The 20,897-nt window shown below is 36.3% G+C and overlaps 2 protein-coding genes and 3 non-coding genes across 5 annotated transcripts in view; 4 read left to right on the top strand and 1 right to left on the bottom strand.

Moving 5' to 3' along the window:
• LOC146162487 (uncharacterized) overlaps positions 1-5,332 on the top strand; it is a 52,560-nt gene extending 47,228 nt beyond the window's left edge. The window contains exons 19-25 of the mRNA XM_083385209.1: positions 418-626; positions 2,050-2,136; positions 2,570-2,725; positions 3,367-3,496; positions 3,925-4,033; positions 4,577-4,754; positions 5,007-5,332. Of these exons, the coding sequence (XP_083241335.1) occupies positions 418-626; positions 2,050-2,136; positions 2,570-2,725; positions 3,367-3,496; positions 3,925-4,033; positions 4,577-4,754; positions 5,007-5,063 (926 nt within the window). The 3' untranslated portion in view covers positions 5,064-5,332. The remainder of the gene's footprint in view (positions 1-417; positions 627-2,049; positions 2,137-2,569; positions 2,726-3,366; positions 3,497-3,924; positions 4,034-4,576; positions 4,755-5,006) is intronic.
• A 211-nt stretch (positions 5,333-5,543) lies between these two features.
• Positions 5,544-5,615, top strand: Trnac-gca (transfer RNA cysteine (anticodon GCA)). Its single transcript has one exon. It is a non-coding gene; the product is annotated as a tRNA-Cys (tRNA).
• Positions 5,616-5,909: 294 nt separating this feature from the next.
• On the top strand, positions 5,910-5,981 carry Trnac-gca (transfer RNA cysteine (anticodon GCA)). The gene has a single exon. It is a non-coding gene; the product is annotated as a tRNA-Cys (tRNA).
• A 154-nt stretch (positions 5,982-6,135) lies between these two features.
• Trnac-gca (transfer RNA cysteine (anticodon GCA)) lies at positions 6,136-6,207 on the top strand. Its single transcript has one exon. It is a non-coding gene; the product is annotated as a tRNA-Cys (tRNA).
• Positions 6,208-6,662: 455 nt separating this feature from the next.
• On the bottom strand, positions 6,663-19,359 carry LOC146162483 (uncharacterized). Its single transcript, XM_083385208.1, is given in 15 exon segments — positions 6,663-6,766; positions 7,401-7,483; positions 8,369-8,549; positions 10,435-10,609; positions 11,444-11,599; positions 12,757-12,862; positions 13,322-13,380; positions 14,054-14,214; positions 15,025-15,196; positions 15,541-15,632; positions 16,016-16,148; positions 16,816-16,930; positions 17,477-17,532; positions 18,130-18,201; positions 19,288-19,359. Coding segments are annotated over 15 exon segments (1,728 nt in total). The 5' UTR covers positions 19,351-19,359.
• Positions 19,360-20,897: the final 1,538 nt, after the last annotated feature.

Below are 20,897 nucleotides of genomic sequence, written 5' to 3'. Positions count from 1 at the left end.
GAGATTATTAGGTCGTATACTAATTATACGCTCGCATTTCCATTGTTGTAACAGCGAAAACATAAAATGTTCCTCGTAGGATAAGACATATTTTGCTACTAAAGAAAATTCCGCCCAGGACCGTTTGTTTTGATTGCTCTTTTCGTAGTGCTACAAAATACCAATCTTATACTGTCTATAGTCGGGCCCAATTATGATCTTCGGCTGCCTATGGCTATACTATTTTCATTCACTGCAATGGTCGGTTGTGTTTGTTAAAACAGCTACACATACGTTTAGGTTAAAACAGTTTCACATACGTGAAAGTTAAAGCCAAACTGTAACAGTTTAACTTTAAAGCTAAATTTCCTGATGCCAGCACAAAAACAGACAGTGGCCACATTTTTAGTATTATAACCTCTTCTGTTGCCATGACAGCGATCCTCCTTGCCCACTTGAAGCTCTCAAGCGACGAGATCTTCAACTGCCTCACCATCAACGGATCCGAGATGATGCGGAAGAGGATGGACTCGGCTCACTTCCAGCAACTCCTCCTCTACGCTCCCGACAAGGATGAGGCTGCGAAGATTCTGGCCTTCGAAGGAAGTCCGACTGTCCTCAACGAAGCCGACAAGCTGGCTCTTAAGGTACGTTTTTTAGAAAGACTAGAATACTTGGTTCTAATTGAGATAATGGATTGAAAAATGGGATTTACTGCTTGTTATGTGTTGTTGGTCCTTACATACGGTAAATAGGGAGAGCTGATTTTAAGCGCCGGCAGTTTATGGACGGTGGGATCAAATATGGGATCAATATGTTATTTAGGCTTTGTTAGCATATTTGTGTGCTCAATATCAGTTTCAAATTGCTACACATCCCATGTGTGGTCAACTAAAACATTGTAATGCCAAACTTGAAATAAAATGGACCTTTTTTGCTGAATGAAAGAAAACATTCATGTTGCAAAATGTGTTGCTACGCTTGACAAATATGGCAGTGACTGATTGTAACTTGTTGTAAACTTCAAACTTAAAAGAAGAAGAATCATATCTCCAAAGTGTATATATTAATGTTTTTTTAGAAAAGTCAACCCAAACCATCAATACCCAATGAAACAACACAAACCCCCTGACATCGTTTGTCTTAAGTTTAATAAAGTAAGCGTAGAAAGCAAAAGTTTTCTACCATGACTATGCACTAAATCGAGATGCGTTTGTTTTGAGACCGAAATTGCAAAATCGGTGCTCCAATAGGCAATTTGCGCTCAGCATTAAGCACCTATACACATAATCACAGAATCGCCTCAGCTTCGCGCATCCCCGGGGCTAGATTTCGCCCAACCTCGCATTTTTGCGGTCTGGAGCTCCTTGTAACTCAATTCAGGCGCGTCGACGCGGCTCGGCGCGTTTTGCTTGTGACGTAATCTCTCGCAGAATAGAAATCTTAACAAGGCGCTCAACGCGCGCGCGTTGTCACTGCCCGAAAGCGCCCGAGCGCGACCGTTCCGCAAAGGCCAGACTGGGCAGTGCTCTAAAAATTGTAGCTCTGGAAGCAATTAGTTGGGTAAATCGTTGATGGGGTATTTTTTTATCTCTAATTTTTTAAAAGGTTTTTTGTGGTATAAACAAGTCATTTAATCAAGGTCGAGGTGACTATCTAAAAAGTCCAAGCTATCTGCAAAATAATTGCACACCATACAAAACATTGTGAAAAAATCGGCCCAGTTTGCAATCGATACATACTTGATAAAACAGCATTGAAACAAAAGGTGTAATATAACACTACAATGGCCCAGTATATTACCACAACAACCCAAGTTGAGGTAAATGTCAAAAATTATCAACTAATTAAATCGATTCTCATTCGACTATGATTAGTATTTAGCATTCCAAAAGAGCCACCAGAAAACAACTCAACGAGCACAAATTTTGGGGAATAAGCCAATTATTATTATTGATGATTTTTTTCTACTGGTCAAATTTTCCTAAAGAGCAACGTAAAACAACGGGAGCCATTGGACACAAAACTCGCCACGCTTGCCCCCAACAACGTTTTGTTTTTATTTCACAGCTCGTCAGAATTCCTGGTTACGAGTTAAGATTAAAAGCGTTGGTTTTCAAGCACAGTTTTGCTGAAAAGGAGGAAGAAGTTCGAAAGGTAATTTGACAGTTTGTAGTCAAGATGAGGAAAGATTTTAAATTTTTTAAATATGTTTAACTGGGTACAGGCCGGATGAAACAAACTTGTGCCAATTCTAACATTAGTGTCCCAAAATTGTGAAAAATACCTCTAGCCCCTATGTTTGTATTGCGGTGAAAGGAGTTTATATATTCGGCATGCGTACAAAAATAATTCCGAAAAAAAGGGTCTCATTTTTAGGAAACAAAATTGAGAATTTAGTGTTTTCAATTTAAATAGCATACAAACGGTTAAAGTTTTCGAAATCTAACATTAATTAACACGCGATTTATGTATGTTCTATTTATAAAAAACGACCTTGACGCGTTGTTGGAGCATAAATGCAGTTCCATAGCAATCTAACAATCGTTCTATTGTTCTCGTTAACCACATCCATTGTTACGTCACGCAGAACTTGGAGACCGTCCAGCGCGCGTCCAACCAGCTACGTAAGAGCCGGAAACTGGCCAAGATCCTCGAATTCGTGCTCGCGATGGGCAACTACATGAACCGGGGTCACAACCGCGTTGCCAAGGCGACCGGGTTCAGGATCCACTTTCTCGCAGACGTAAGTGATAAATAATTGAATTTCCCGCTGAGGCAGTGATGGAACTAATGTTTTGCAACACAATACACGTTTTTTAGTAATTTTAATAAAAATACTAAAGCTATTATACTCGACAAAATCGTAATTTATTTGTTTATAAAAGTTTCGGCAATGTCTCGAGGATTGCCGACGCATTAGTAAACAACGAAATAACAATTTTATCGAATATAATTACTTTAGTATTTTTATTAGAGTAACGTTTTTATATCAATTTAATTAGAGAACAGTTCCAAATCTGCAATCTCGAGCCTAAAAAAATGTCAAATCCCAAAATCATGCTTATGGGCAATGGATATATTTATGATAACTTACCCCGTAGGCTATTTATGTTCAGTGTTTCGAGTCAACAACTAAGCTTAGGTGTACATCAGAACCACTTTACTGAGCCCAATGTCTGAATACTTTACTTTAGAAGTTTAGTAACAATAATCTTAAAAAAACGATTACATAAATACTCTTTAAACAAACTTTGTGTAAACTGCCATAAATAACTTTAATTAAAGTAAATTATTTTTTTAACATACAATTTCCAAAAGATATTAAATTAGTTATTTTTTCTCAAAAAAACGCTTTGGTTTAATTTTTTTAAATTTCGTCACTAGATGGATCACACAAAGACGAGCGACAACAAGTTAACTTTCATGCACATCCTCGCGCGAGCTGTGCTCTCAAAGTTCCCTGAGGTTCTTACCTTTGGTGACGAGCTGAGTGACGTAGCAGCAGCCGCCAGAAGTGAGTTAATTATGAAAAGAATCTCCATATGATAACTGTTTGTTTGTTGTCACAAATTCGAACACAGTATCAAACAGATTAAAAAACATAAAATTACTATTAGGTCAGTCGACCCTGAAACTTTTTAATTGATAATAATGAACGATTTATTATGTTAAACGAGTAATATTAGTATCAACTCGTCGCTTAACAAATAAATGTCCTACTTAAAATATTAAAAGATAGATATCATAAAATTTGAATTCATCATACCATAAATACATTTTTTCGAGCTATTTTAGGTAAAGTATTGATAACGTTTTTTGTTTGTTAGTATTTAGGTTTTAATTTGAATTCGTTGTGATTTTGCTGTGATTTTGCTGTTTGTATTGATTTGTTTAGTGTGTTATTGCACGATCCTAGCCTTATGTCCTAAATTTGTTTTCTAGTCGTGTACCCGGCTGTTTTGCAAGAGCTGCAAGAGTTGCGTCGCGTCTGGCTCCATATTCGGGATCACCTTCTCGAGACAGCTTCCAAGAATAAACAAGACCGCTTCAAGTACGTGTGTTCATCAGCCTGGAGCCTTTGTGGACTATGTTGTGAAAGTTCCACTATCGGTTTAAGGATAGCAGATAATAGTTGAGGAATCCGTACCCAAAAATCACTTACTTAAACAGAGAAATGTGTAGTCCTTTTACCTATAGTTGATTCATAGAATTTCCCAGTGTGCTAAACAAGTCATTTGTGAAATAACTTAAGTCTAAGTCAAGTCATATGTAAACTAACTTAAGTTCAAGTCAAGTCTTTGTGATAAAAATTACACGTTAAGTTATAAAGTCATTGACTTTAGCCATTATACAACATTGGTATGAGCCCCAACCGCAATATGTGCTTGTGTCATTCTTCAGTAAACTATTTACATAATGATGGCTTTCTTTTTATCTTACCTGGGGTGTTATAAACGACAGTATGTCTTTATTTCAACTTTTCGAAAAATAAACACTGATTTAATCAAACAAGCTACTTTTGAAGTTATAAAATTCTGGAAATCAGTGGAATCCCAACATTGCACCTCTTCAAATTGTTTCTATTTCTTTCCAGGATCGCTATGGAAACGTGCCTGGTGCGCACCAATGGCTCCATCAAGCGGCTTGAACAACTTCACGCTTCGACGCTTAAGGAGTTCAACAAGGTGGCGCAGTACTTCGGGGAAAACCCCAAGAACATCGGCATGCAACAGTTCTTTAACATTTTCGACAAGTTCATTCGAAAGTTCGAGGTAAGATTACTATAACTTTCGAAAAGAGTTCAATAAGAGTAAGCTAAAAAATATTTTTGTAAAATGTTTCCAAATTTTGGGTAGTCTATGCACGGATCTGTAATGTAGCTTGATAATGAATTACAAAGCCAAAAAGGTCGAGTAGTGTGACATTCTATTGGTTAAGACGTTTCGATACGAGATTGTATCATCTTCAGTTAAATTTTTAAGTTTTATTATAAACTTTTCGTCAATGTTTTCCCTGTTTTATAGAAATCTCATGGTGAAATTAAGAAGCTCGTCAAGGCGAAGTCCTTAAATTCGAGGTGACATGGTCTTGGTGAACGCCATAGAAATTTCCCAGTCACTCAATTCCAAGTCACAAAAACGTCATAGTATTTCCGGAATGCCCGAGAAAGAAAAAGGCCCAGATGCAGTCTCGGTTTAAAGTGGTGCATTCCTTTGTTGATGCTTCTATATGTATGCACCTTCAATCTTGCCATGATGCAGTATAGAAGCAGATGTCCGTAACGAATTTTGTTCCGTCTCTTTGTTTTTTCGTGTCGTTTATTGATTTTGTTATGCGCACTGTTTTCGAAATAAATCGAACAACAAACGACGTGTTTTATTGTGAAGATGGTAAGAGCTTGGCAGCTTTAAAGACCTGGTGACACCAAACTTTTATAACAGCATTAAAACAGGGCAGTAAGGTGTAAGCTAGCTCAAGGTCTCTCCGATTAAAACGTTGACGTCATAACTCATTGAACTCGGAAAATTACAAATATTAAATACGAAGCTGGATATGTCAGCGGGGGTATAGCTCAGTGGTAGAGCATTCGACTGCAGATCGAGAGGTCCCCGGTTCAAATCCGGGTGCCCCCTCTTTTATAAATTTTTTTCCAAAACTTGAACTCGCAAAACGTTGTATAATAATTTATAAATTGTGTAAGTTTGCCTAGTTTCGTCTGCTATTAACAATTTAGTCATGCAGTTAAACCTAAATTGTACAATTAAGTATTCATATACATGCCAGTCAACAGCTGTATTCAATTGCGGAATGTTTCCACGTCCGGCCAGACAAAGCAAACAATTGAGCTTTTGTGACGTTTAAATGGCCGCGAGCTACAATCGGCGGCACGCTTGGCAAACATCAAAAAAGGCGCCAAACAGTCGTGCGGGGGTATAGCTCAGTGGTAGAGCATTCGACTGCAGATCGAGAGGTCCCCGGTTCAAATCCGGGTGCCCCCTCTTTTTAATTTTCTTATTGCTTCAACACTTTTGAACTCTGAAAAGTGAAAAAACTCATTGCTAAAGAATTGAGCTTTTGTGACGTTTAAATGGCCGCGAGCTACAATCAGCGGCACGCTTGGCAAACATAAAAAAAGGCGCCAAACGATCGTGCGGGGGTATAGCTCAGTGGTAGAGCATTCGACTGCAGATCGAGAGGTCCCCGGTTCAAATCCGGGTGCCCCCTTTTTTATTTTTGTTTATTGCCTAAACACTTTTGAACTTTGAAAAGTGAAAGAACTTTTTGCTTACTGGAATAATATTTGGCACTGGTTTAGAATCCTACCACAACGAATGTTATTTGGGTTAGGGTGCTGGTTAGCGTTTAAGCAATATTATAAAATAATAATACTTGGCCCACCCTCACCCAAACAATAACCAACCCTAAACCAAATATTGTGTAAGTTTCTACATAAAAAATACTTTTATAATAATTAATTAACTAATGAAATATACACACATATTCTGTGTCACACACATTTATATCAACTAATACGTTTTTTTCTGCAGTTAATTTCAAAACTGTATAATAACAAAACAATCACGTTTATTTTTTATCAATTTTTAAAAACGCTAAATTGAGCGGTATGATTAGTCATTTCGCAGTATAATTACATGTCCAAACGTTTTCTTAGACAAGACTCAACGGGTAAAAATCAGAAATGTTGATTGGACGTCGCTCAGAGAATGGGCTGATCCGTCGGGCGTAGTTTCATTTGGTTGATTTCCTGGAACTCCAGCCCAGCCTGACAAAAAGTTCATGAAAACGTCAGTCAGGCTATTTAAATCGAGGAGCACTACGATTTTGTCCAATATTGCTTGAAAAACAGTGTTTTTTTTTTTTAATTTTAGTTTGCTGGCTCACTGGAAAATGAAAACAATTGCAGCACTATTTTAACAAACAACAATACCATCACTTAATTGTCAATCGCCATTATGACACACCGCAAAGCATGAGTTAAATACCATTAACAGTTTTCCAAGCAAAGGACAGTGTGGTTTCATGTTTCGCTTGCATGTCTGTTTGTTTTGCAAATAGGTTATTTGGCATACAGCAAAATGTTTTCCACGCAGTTTACGCATTACTGAATTATAAGGAAAATCTATTATGATGAAATAATTCACAAGGTTTTGGGACAAACAATTCCAATAAAAAAAGTGTTTGTTCGTTGCAGAAAATGTAAGGCATTACACCATAATTCATATAAAAACATACTTCATAATGCTAAACTTGATTTAAAATTAAACAAACCCTAAGAACAATTAATTACAATGTGCAACGTTTGGTATAACAATGTAATAAAAGCAAAAGTAAAATTCTAGAAATTTCACACAAAGCGCGTTGGCTATTTTTTAGGGAAAAGTTTACACAAAATTCACCTGCAAAGTCCCCACAATTGCGTGGCTTGCCAGGGATGTTGATTGAACCAATGCATACAGATTCGGGCAGACATGCTGAAGACCTAAGAAAAGAAAAATCAGACGCCAATTCGATTATTATTGTTCTCAATAAATTGCACTTTTTCAATGCATTTAAGTTGAAATTGGTATATTTAAATACTGCAGTTTAGAACAGTAGCGAAAGTTTGGCGGAACGGTTGAATAGGACTTAAAAAATCATGTTTACATGTACATCATACCAGTAAAATGCGTTATTTTCTTAACAGGCCATGACCGTTATTCACCAGGCTATCTCGTTATCTCCTTAAATGTATTTAAAGTAAGATTTCGCAGCATATGAGTGCCCTACATTAAACGATAACCTCAGGTTTCCTAAGACTACATGTTTTGGAGAAGGCGTGTTATGACGTAACTTTGTGACGTCTAAACCATTATATGTGTAAAGAATTTTTTTTTATTGTACTTTAACCCCTGGTTTAGAATAAGATAATCACAAAGCGCATAGCAAATCGTCTGCTTTGCTAAAACAAGCAATATTTCAATACAACATTAGATTTTGTGTATAACGTTTACGTAGCAACTATTGGTAATTATATGTAAATAATGTCATTAATCTACGATGTTAAAACACTGTATTTTTGAAATTTGTAAGATGGATAAAGGGATTTTCCCAATATTATTTTTACAGATTTATTAAGTCTCTTAAATTACATCTGTTTTAAACGAGATTAATTTTATCCAAAAAAGTTGGGTTTCAAAAACGAGGTTTTAATGTTGCCATTCCTGTTATAATATATGTATTTTTTCAAAGAAAGTGAAATAAGTAACTTTAGTCTTGCAAACCACATTATTCCTTTTGTTTGCAGTAAAGTAGTCGACAAAAGATCCCCATAAAAAAATCGTTTTTAACCCAGGGGTTTCCACTAAAATCGTTGTCCATCTCTTACTTTACACCGGGACAGATCCCGAACGGGTCACCGGTGGGGCTGATGGGGCGAAAGTGGATAAACCCTGGGTCGACACGGGCCCTCTGCATTGGAGGTACTCGGGCCATGACCTCCTCGTTGGATCCCTGCTCGTAGCTGACCGGCACCACCAGGCTTTCGCTCAGTCGCTGGCAGCTGATGTCTGCAAAAGTAATGAAATCGAACCGCTGTAAATGTATTCTTGCGAATTTTCCTACCTTTGGTGTGAGAAGTTTTGTTCGGTATGTATATATACATATATATATTACGAAAAGATAAAAGGTGGCAAGTCTGTGGGAACCGGCTGTGTTAAATACTGCATCAAGTGTTGCCCATATAAAATGGCAACTACTGCTTCAATATATATACATATATATATATATATATTATATTTAGCCTGCAAATATAATGTTGTGATGCCCTGCTGACAAAATCGCTCACTATCAATTATTCTTTCACTTAGCAAATACCAGTTATATTGTTTATGGATTTTACTTAAATTTACGCCTGAAAAAAAAAAGAAGTTTGTGTTTCTACCTGAAAAATAAAAAGCTTAAAGAAATGAATTGACAAAATGCTTTTTAAACGAGGAAAATCAGTCAGGAATAAAATAAATTATTTTTTGGCTATACACGCTTATTGGCCAGCAATATTGTTTTGAATAAGGCGCTATATTTCTACAAGCCGTTGATTCTTAATAGACTTTTTTTTGTATTTCTAAATAGACTTTGTAAGCGAGGTTTAAGGGAAAAGAGGTAGATGGAAGGTTTTACTGCATGCTGTGTGTTTTACACGCTATTTAGGCAATATAAACAATGCCCCTACATAAACGGGAAAGTACTTTTAAATACACTAGTAAAATATCTTCATGACACTCTGCAAATCGTAATACAGTAAAAAAATACGACACATTTTTTGTGACCAAAGAAATTTTATTTAGAGAAATTGATTTTTTTAAGTTATTTTTAAGTAATGAGTATCTGAAAAATGCAACAACGTTATCTTGTTAAAATAAATTGAAACATTAGCCGTTAAATTTAAAAAAATGAAAAGTTGAGTCAACCTACCCGATGGCCTCTCAGTTTTATTTAGATTTCGCATCGCAATCCTCAGTACAGCCTCCACTTCCCGCTGAGGTACTGCTTCCTGGGATTGTTCGCTTCTGCAGCAACATACAGTAAGTTGTAACTATACTTTCAAAATTGTATTGTGCACTTTTGAGATCCCACGTGTAACTAATTTTTTACAATAGTGCAACCTTAAAACCTTAAGTCCAAATTTTATTATTTTAGTCAGGAATTGCTATATGTTATTATGCCTCGTTTTTCAAGAAACAAAATTAATTTGCTAACAATCAAGTGACAAACATGATTTTTGAGGAAAGTCGTATTTATAGTAGGCCTACGGTCAATTACGTGACACAAATTATTGGACAGAAATTTTGTTTGGGAAGCAACAATTGTTGGTTAGACTATAAAAAGTGATACCTTGTCGGTAGCTTTGTTTTGTCAGATAAATTTTTTTTTTACAATTTTAGCAAATTTTTACTGCCTTCGGTTAAAATTTTTTTTTTGTATAATATATAAATAGACGAACGACGTACTCTTTTGCAATATATCGAGTATCGCTATCGGAATGAAAAATCGAACATGGCTAAACCAGATTTTAATAACGCGAATCACGGCTGGCAAATATGATATTTGGAAGAGCCATACGCTCATCTCCTGATGCGGTGGACTTAAACGCACCAAACTTAACAGACAACCTGCATTTCTTAATGGTTGATAGGTACACCGAATGCCATTGAAGACTCGCCGAATCTGTCGATCAATGATGCAAACAGGGCAGGCTAGAAAAACCACTAGCCTGCAATGAGGTTCGAAATCACGACCTCCGGTCATCCTACCAAACTACCAGCTGAGATACACAGGCTGAGAGAAGAGCGAGTCAAGAAACAACCATACATTCTGCTAGTACAAGCAATTAAACGTAAGCCGTTATCGTTCGTCAAAAATCAGCTTCAGAAGGGCTAGATCACAGTTGTTAACCTAATGCGTGTATGTTTGATTTGTTGATACGTTATTACCTTCTACTCGACAGCAAGGTGTAACCCATGAGGATCGATTGAGGACTTCCAGTAGCAGTGACTGTATTTACAAGCCGGTCGCTTGAAGAGCTCCACGCATCTCGCGTCAAGCTGCTGTATGGATGCGAACCCCAGTTCTGGATTAAGTAGAATGAAAGTGTGACAGAGGATAAAATGAAAACCATTCAAAGCTAACAAAAACAATATAAATAAATTTGAATAAAATGTTGTGGCTGTTTAGGATGCTAAAAACTAACCATCATCAGATATGCTGTTCTTTATCAGGGAATGCAACAACATCATTTGTAGCACCACGCCACGCAAAGTAAAACGACGCAACAAAACTCGCATATCTTCTGTTTTGTGTACCGCTTTAGTTGCGTGGTGTTGTTGCATTCCTTGGTATGGCATCCTGCATATAAGTAGCCGAAACGGTTGAGAAAATGAATAAGTACCGAAGAGCTTGTTTTTAGTAGATCATCAGTACATTTTTAATAGAAGCGATTTTTTGATTTCTAACATTGCGTATGAGACTAAATAACCCGTTGGTTTAACACACTTAAAAAAAATGAAAAAATCCCTGGTTCATCAGCTTGTCAATAACGTACAAAAATATGTGCTAAAGATCTATGTTGCTGGCAGAACAAATAAAAGCTAAGATGTAGTTAAAAGCTTGCGTTGTTAGTTCAAATTGACACCATATTTGTGACGATATTTTTCTGAAAGCTGATGTATGGACAAATTTACCGCTATAGGTGCCAGTAGAAATTAGAACGACCGCAAAACATATCTATTAATGGCGTGATATTTCAACCAATTCTAGATTTATATTTTGAGTGTAATAGCCTATAGTTAACAGATTTGTGAGTGTACTCTTAAAACATTAAACTCCGAATCAAATTTTTGATTTTAATAGACAGAAATAGTATTCTGACCTGGAATAGTCTCAACAGCCTTTATTAATAACTCACCGGGTTGTGACAAGCGAAGTAGACCTCACAAATGGACGGGTCGTTGGTGCCAAATACGTTGTACGACTCGTAGTTACAAGTCACGTTTCCGACCACCAGCTGATTCGAGTACGATATGTGACTTCCACCGCTGTCGGCACCAGTTCCTGATTCAACCTGGAGAACACAGGTTACATTGGCGGTTTAATTCCAGGCAATGGACCTCACCTTGCACACGCATCACACGTAGTACGCGAAAACTTTTAGGTGTAACCACAAGGAACCCTAGGTCGCATAAGCAGAGTTAGGAAATGTCAAGCAAGGGTGATATTTTGCGTCTGAAGTTATTGATAACTGTATTTGCCACATTAATCGATTAATAATTGTAACATCTACAGCGGCGCTCTGGTGTGCTATTTCTAATGATCCAGGGTGCCGATAGGTATTTGAGATTTTTTAACAATCTTACTTTTGCCCAATTAGTAAGCTTCTTGATACAACTGTTTTTATACGAATAGATACCATTACATTAAATGACATTTTCCTACCTGTTTGAAGTTGATTGTGTTGTTTTAGTTCCATTTATACATAAAAATCTTCAGTAAAATAAAATTCCAGTCGTGGAAACGAAAATCTATTTATTATTTTTGAGGGATGCCGTGAGCCATAAGAGGTTGATAACCGGTGATCTACAGTGTTATGCTTTAAAGTTTAAACAACCATCGGTAAATTTGAGCAATGATTTCGCCTCAAACCGAGCGTAAGGCAGCAGCACTAACGACTGTAGGCCTATGTTGTACGCGATCGAAAAAGGTTGAGAACACTGATTAAAGGGATCAATCGGCTTGTCATCAATGTTTTGTTTGTAAGTTGTTTTTGAGATAGTTTTATCAGGTGTATGTTTGGTGTCTCTAAAACGATTAAGTTGCTGTTTGGTATAATTTGATATATATATCATATAGCGATGAGTGTGTGCCTGTCTTCTGCAGTTGCTGCTTAAATAAATACCAGGAAATCGATATAAAAAGCTGAATCGGTTGTGTTTTTCATTTGTTTTAATTAGCATTTTATTTCTCCAACGGGGCGAATATAGTAATTTCATGCATTGAGTTATAGTTGCGAAAATTTCGGTCTTAAAATGTTTTAAACTTAATATACAATATATTGACTTGTAAAGCTTCATGTTTGCTCTTGTTACCAGAGAAACATTGTTAGCCAAATGTGTTTATGTAACAATGTTAAAACACGATGCAACTCTTAATCCTTCAAAAAAAACGATGAGCTTGTATTTAGCTCACTACAAGCTGAAGGCTTATGAGTACGCTTTTTCCCACCTTTATGCTGAATTTAGAAATGCTTCCACCTTGATTCGAAATCCACATCATCATGACAAAAGGGTGTCCTTTGAAGCTGGTAACCTGGGTTCCGGAAGAAAGTTCACTGTGTGAAACAAAATAGAAGAAAGTTTATAATTTATGCTGAAAGACCTAACGTGTCTTTAAGCAATACTTTGGTAAATATTTTCTAATCGGCATTCTTATATTCCGTTCAGAGATGCGCGAAACAGTTCAATTGATAATAATCCAAGTCCTGCTTTCGAAAATAACAGCTGACCACGAACACAATACTATAGCTATAGTATTATGGGATACGAGACGTTTTTGTACCGATTCCCAAATATTACATTGCAGACAAAAAGTATCGCAAACTAAAAATCGTTGTATTTAATTGCAAACCATAACTTATGCCATTTGGCATCGGTCATCGACTCTGATCCTATATTTTCAGGCATTCCTATGTGTAGACCAGTACCGTGCAAATTACTTCGGAACAACACTTTAATCTCTTCAAGCAAAGCCAGCTAGCATACTACGAACACTAGGAGCAAAAGTTACTTACGAATAACTTTGTCCATAAGTGATCCAGTTGAAACTACCGTCTCCAATTCGATAATAAATCTAAAAAAATAAGTTAGTTCAGAGTTTACCATAAAATGACAAATGTACGTTCTGATACTCTTATTTTAGGAAATACCATTACATAAATAAAATACACATTTGCTCAAGACTTATTGCTTTGGTTAGGAAGAGGAAATATTGTATGCCCAACAACGTTCTGCCATGTAAACTAACCTATTTATAGGTTCACAAACATTAGGATTGACATGGATCTTTCTGGCTTATAATTTTCGACCCCATGTGAGTGCGAAGTGAAGTTTATTGGTTATTTAATTTAAAAACACTTAACAGGGGTCATTTTAAAATCCTATTAGAAACAGAGCTAAACTTTTACTAGTTTAATTAAATGGGCCTGCACCAAACAACTTTACTGTATACCACTATAAATACACTCAGTACAAGAGGCGCTCGCAGCAAATTTTTCAGGGGGGGGGGTATTGATATTTTCACTTAATTTAACCTATGCTACTTTTGATATTAATATGTACATACCATGGCATTTAATTTAATAGTTAACAGTAAAAATGTATATACAAATCTTTCACAACCTTCATAAGTAATACATACTATTAGGCTACAATTATAAACAATAAAAATAATCGAATTTTGAAATTCCAGAGGGGGGCAATCCCCCCCTCCACCCTTGCTCCGTGGGAGCGCCTATGCTCAGCACCTTATTTCCATCGTCGTACATGTCATTGCCCCCGTCCGAGATTCGCTTGTTGTCGGACGCGTCGTAGTTGTACTGGAACCAGTTCGCCACGCTGCCAGTCATCTGTTCCGCGCTCTGGTTCATAGAGGCCAGCAGATAGTTGACGCCAGCCGCGCGATAGTCTGAGCAAAATGAAAGTGTAAGAAAACGGCCTGCCCATTGTTTGGACAATTTGATTTGCAGGGTTGTAATGATTTCAGTCAAATTATCAACTCTTTCGGGCAAAGTGACTTGAGTTTGCTCTTTTAGAAAAAATAGGATAACTTTGATCTATGTTTTTCGGGCAGAATTATTTGATTTCAGTAAATTGGATAAATGACTAGACTTAAAACCTACACGTGACATTAATAAACTATTTTATGCAAGCACACAGGTCATACTAAATTTCAATTTTTGTTTATAAATACTATTTATAAATTATGCATTTTGGTTACTATGGTTAAAATTAAATAAAATTTTAGTAAGCGTTTTTTTTATATTTTTTTAATTGGATTTTTATCTTGTTTGTTTTCGATGCATGTGTTTGACACCAACAAATTTACAGCTAAATAACGATTAGCAAAATTTTATATCACCCAAGTTACGGCCCAGGCCAACTTTTCCAAAGCGTCGTCAAAAAAGTTACAGGTCTAAGTTTCTCTTTGATATTAAAGTACCCTATTTGAGGCTAAACTGCTGGATGCTAATCGTATAAGAATATAAAAGACAACGTATATAATAATATAAAGTTAGTGCATCACGATTTGGCACAGGCGGCGAAATCCACCTGAAAACACTTCTTCTGACTACGAAAGTAAAAAACACCGTTGGACAAAGTAACATTTCTGGAAAGATCAGAAGTTAGATCATAATTAAAAAAAGTTTAGTATAGAGCACAATAATTATTTTTGTCCAAAAGTATGGTTGTGGTTAACTTCTAAGTGATGTAATACCATAATTCGATGTCTTGTTGACGACCGGGAAATACTTGGAAAAGAGGATCTGCAAAGTTCCCCCGTAGTTACTCAGGAACCCTGATGTTGTGTAGTACTTAAGGAAGGCTTGAGAACTCCATTCGGAAGCTGCTACGTCATTGGGGACTTGCCAAATCATGACGTCATCACCCTGAATGACAGGATTTTGATTGAGCACCTTTTTCAGGAAGTTTAATAATAGCTCAGAAAACGCCTCTTTGCAATCTATCTCGGAATGTTTAAGTACCGTATTATCGCACAGACAGAAATTTATATACATTTCCTTTTAAAATTTCTAGGACCAAATAAATTATACAAATGTTTAACACGCTCAAGGAACTGGGTGATTATTTAGAAGTTTTACTTATTTTTAAGATAGAGGTTTTAATTTTCTTGAATTTCTCCTTATTTTCTAGCTTGTTGTAGTAGGTCAAAACTGTCCAATGAAGAAAATATGTTTTGGGCATATAAACATGTAATGTTATTTTATCTTACAATTAGACGGGTGTAAGCAGCACTTTTGTAATCGTTGCTCGTCGCTGCTTCAACATTGCCGAAGCTAGATGTCGATTCCCAATTTTTGGTACCTGCCAAAAAGTTATTTTTCGACTTTTTTTTCGTTGCAAATTAAACCACCAAATTAACGTCATAAAATGGGCTTGTATTAATACAGGGTTTTCATAATACAGATGTTAATTTACAAAAAAGTGAAATAGGCCGGTTTTCTTTTTAAATCGAGTTTGACACTAAACTTTAAGGTACAAGAATGCGTCAAATCACCTAAACGTGTTCACCTTAGTGGCAAAGTGATGGAGATGTTAACGTATATATTTAATCAGATTTTCACAAGTTTTCCCACAATGTTTGTTTAATTTATACATCAATCAAATAATTACCTAGTCACAAAATGGGCGTTCTGTTAAAGTTATTACACGCTTTACCTAACATGGCACTTGTAACGTTAACCTACTGTTTATTTTCGAGGATGTTCCCAGGTCGCTCGACCAGTTATCTCCGATCGTACATTTTCCTTGGATGTTGTTCTCGTGGATGCTGGCCACCAGCGTCCAACCTCCGCCCGATGTTTGCATGTCGCAGTACACCTAAAGAAAACGCCGGTCCCACTATTAGGGGTGAAAGTCGAATAATTTACTTCCCAGAGCCCATGAAAATTTTTCGAGATGAAGTCACAATTACGTCATATCGGGACGTCTAAAAAGTAATCTTTTAGATAAACATTTTTGCCAGTACAGCGTAACTTTAGAAACTCTTTTACCGAAAGGCCGTCCCGGACCGTCCCGGCTTATCTTCACTAGTGCCCACTAAACAAGTAGGGAAGTTTTTGCAACTGAAACTGGACCGACACTGTCGAGCACAAGTCGACATAATTAACAGGATTAAAAAAAATTAAAAAGATAAAAACTGTGCTAACCTAAAGACGATACAATATATTTCAACATAGGTCAAGCAGACTTGTCAAGATCCGAAAAAGTCGATCGTTTCCGGTATTTGAGGAATCTTCTAACTAAGGCCACTATTTGGTAATACCCTATGGAAACAAATACTTTGTTGTTTCGTAAATTAACCATTTTTGAGAATAATTGGAACTTCCTAAAAAAACTAACAATTCAACCGTCTGTAAACTGCAAGACGGAAAAGTGAAGACAAGCAGGAAAGTGAAAATTTAGAAATAACGTATTTCGATATTGATCGAAAAAAAAAACAGTTAATCTGCAAATTATAAGGCTTAATTGATCTAAGTGCACCCACCTCAATGCTGTCGGTAAGCAAGGCTGGCGGTTTTATCTTGTAAATTCCGTTGGCAGTTGCGCCATCGGCACGACGTTGCTTGCACGAAGTAGCGACAGACTTGGAAGGCTGCTTGCTCGCTAAAACGTAAATAAACCGGTGCAGTAATGACATTGGCTTAAATCCGCTTAAGTTAATCTTTCGAAAGGCTTTGTATTTACCAGTCGTTCATGTTAATTAAATTGACTTGAGTTAAATCGGTTGGACAAATATCTTAATTTAGACTTCAAGTGTTTTTAAATTGAAATATGGGCGTGTTCAGAATAAAATGATGTTATCAATTGTATTCTTGTTTCAACACACATTTTTTAATTTTTAATGTGACTTACAACTTGATTTTGTAACTAAACACATGAAATGAAATTTAATTGTTCATTTATTGAAAATTTATAGTCAGTGGGTCCAGCAAAGAACACTTGCAATGGACCGTTAGATCAGGAAACTGTGACACAACGAGCATGGCAATTACCTGGGAAATAACAGTTGTTTGCTGCGATACCCGACTATAATATCAATTCATAAAAACTATGACTTTTAAATTGTTTGAATCTTCAAAAATCACTTGTGGAGTTAGTCTTTTGGTTGTCGCAATGTATAAACTTTTAAAAATCTAATTTGTTACTTACGTCCCCCGCGAAGTCCTCGCATTCCAATTTCTCCTGGCGGTCCTGCCAAGCCCTGAAAAGTAAGTGCTGGTCGGCCAAGTTACGTAGACAATATCGTTTACATCAGGGGTTCCCAACCTGTTTTCAAGGGGGCCATGAAAAAATTGGAAAAATAATTTTTTTTTTGCCAAAAAAAAAAGAAGTATGATGAAAGTTATCTTAAACCAGCAATTAAGACATTGTCAGAGCAAAAACAGACTCAACCATCACATTAACTGAATATTTGACAACTAATTAATGTACTATCATGTTTAATATTTTATTGTATGTTGTATTTATATCATTTTATCAATCTTACCTACCGGTTATTGTATAAACCGTTTTTTTTTATTAAAATGTCGTTAATTTATAAGGATGAAAAAATAAGGAGGCCATTTATTTTTTGCAATTTTCAAAGGGGCCACGGTGTAAAAAACGTTGGGAACCCCTGGTTTATATGTTTTGGTACATGCCAACGTTAGTGTTGCTTACCAGAATATAGCATGGCTTAATGAAAATTTAGGCGAACATACGGTCGCAAAAATGTACAACAATGTTCTATTGTCATCGGGTATCTACGAAAGTAGTTCGAAAAACGCCTATCGTTTAACAGATATTATTTATTACTCACATCCAATCCCATGTTGCCATCTATTCCCATTTCACCTTTTTGTCCTTTTATGCTCTGCAAGAACTTTCCACCCTGTTGAAAAAGTAATTATGGTAGGATATTTTACAATGTTTTATCACACAAAGTACTGATTCAATGTAACGTTGACATATTTTAAATAGATTTTTGTGAGTTTAATCTATATAACAAGATTTTTTTATATGTTTGGCTCGAGTTATAAAAATGAAAACAAGCGAATAGGGTGTTGACCAGTGGTATAAGCCTCTGATATTAAGAATATTTGGTTGTGTTTTAGGTAATAGTTTCGGATGGCCCCTATTGTCTCAAAGTGAAAAGTCTAGCTTATGTAACGGCATTTCAAAGTTTGGTACAAATGTGTTTACTAGACTAAGTAAGTCACTGATAGGACGCCCCGAATTCACGTTTGCTTAGTTGTCCACAAAACCAGGTCAGTATTTCCCCACTGAAACTTTTACATTTGTAACCTGATTTTATCATAAATAAATTACAAACTTACTACAAACGTTTCACTTCTTAAATATACTAAAATTAAAATATACCAGCACATGCTTTTATTAAGTAAAACGCAAATCTACAGCGTAACTGAAAAGCGAAAGTAGGTTAGGGCTTTAGGTTTACTACGACATACTACAGTTTAAAGGGATTTTGCAGTTTGCACATTTAGCAGTTTAAGTGGAAGAATTTAATCGCTCATTAGTATGCTTGGTTATAATTTCTCACAGCAAAAACAGACAGTATAGCAACTGTTATAGAACAGAGTCAAACATTAGAGCATATAAAAGGGCATATCTTAATGAAGTCCATTTCCATTGGCGGCAGGTTTCTGCTTGTCGATCACTGTTCCGCTGACGCGTAGATTAGCAATAAAACTCATAGTTTAAAATGCCGAGTAAAACCAGAATCAAACATTTTTTTAAAGGAGTATATTTTCACACGACCAGGGTTTTTTTTAAGGTTAGGTTTGGGTGACCGCTAAGTGGTTTCAAGAGACCGCAAGTGTTTCATTTAAATACCAAAAGTCCAAAATTTGGGAAACCGCTGGAGAAATTTGGGGCGCCGTTTCGGCCCCCCAAAGCACCTAAAAAAAACACTGCACACGACATAAATAAACGTATGTAATCCAAAAATTTGATTCACCTTAGAAGGAGTAATGTACTGCACATCAGGTTCATTGTCACACATGCACACGCAGTCACCCATATCTTGTGATGATGTCATCATTACGTTCCATGACGTCAGTGCGACAACGACAAATAAGAGGATAGATTTTCTAGTCATGTTATTACTTTTACTCTAAAATTAACGCAAAAATGTGTGTGTTAATATAATATGAAAAAGTCAAGATTTTAAAATTGAAATAGTCTTATTCGCGCAAGCAAAAATGTATGTATGTGTGAAACTATTTAATTGTTTACAAAAGAATGCAAAATAGGCGTTTTAAGAAATTTATAAAACTTCGAAATAGTAGGATAAGTCGTAGAATGATTTTCGTGGCCCGAAATCAAATATTCATGGTTTTCAATAACATCATTAATGAACTACAATACGAAACTGAACAGTGGAACAAATTAGAACAAAAACCTCCTCGACATTTGCCTACACGTTGTATTACCTAACAAATCACTCAAATTTCAATACTCAATTTAATTCTACGACTGAAATGCCCTTTAAGGCCTTACATAGAACCCGATTAAACCAATACTAAGGCTCGCCTCGCTTATATCTAATTTCCTAAACTGGACTTATTAAGAAAAATCACTGGACGTGGTAAGCCTGTGATAAGTAAAAGGCAAATTGTAGCATCGTCCATTCACACACCAACCGCCTCTGGTCAGGCTGTTTGCTGCCGAAGCAGCGAGTTTCGGACACGCTGTGGACCCTTACCAACAGAGTTCTCTTATCACGAGAGTAACTTTGCCAATCACCTGTTAGGGACCTCCTGGTCGCCGTCAACACGGTGTAAGAGAAAGCGTCCATTCAGCAGTAAGTTGTAAGACCGGAGTTAACTATTAAGCGGCCGCTCTGATTCCTTATCTGGCTTTCCGCGTGTCAACATGTTTTGTGCCTATCGCGTCAGATAGCGAAACATTCGGTTTCAACGTTTGTTTCTACAGAATGATTTGGACAACAAGCTTTTCTGAACCACCTTATTAACAAAATAAAATCCAGACCTCTCAGATAGCCTGTCGAGCGATTTTATTATTTTCTAATTTGCTAAAAAATGCAGTAAAATGTATTCGCCATGGCGGGCCCTAAGAATAAATTTGCCAACAAATAAAAATGACCAAAGAAACAATTTTTTGTCAAGATTTATTGTGTCAACGATCAAAACTCAAGAAAAAATAACACATTCGTTGATAATATTTTTGTTATTTAAATCAGAGCAACACAAACACATAATCTAATTGGTTAAAAAAACTTATTTTTGTCGTAAAATGCATTATTTTCGAAACCGCTAGACGGTATCACTGAGCAGTATACGCTAGATGAGCCGTAAAAACTGTCATGACCAGTGATTCTCAACCTATTTTAGAGCAAGAGCCGCATTTCAAACCTAATGTTTGCAAGGAGCCGCATAAAAAACAACAGTAGGCATATAATTAAAAAATATTAAGAAAGCAACAAGAAAACATCAAATATACATTACGCTAGCCTAGGCTAACTAAATAACAGTGTTTGCCATAACTTGTCGATCGGGACTAAATATATTGTGACGTAACAAACCACAAAATTATTTTAAAGACCCG

Source organism: Ascidiella aspersa, chromosome 3 (assembly GCF_963924565.1).
Source record: "Ascidiella aspersa chromosome 3, kaAscAspe10.2, whole genome shotgun sequence".
In the NCBI taxonomy this organism is placed as follows: Eukaryota; Metazoa; Chordata; class Ascidiacea; order Phlebobranchia; family Ascidiidae; genus Ascidiella; species Ascidiella aspersa.
The sequence above is the reverse complement of the archived record's forward strand: the minus strand, read 5'-3'. Positions and strand labels throughout refer to the sequence as shown.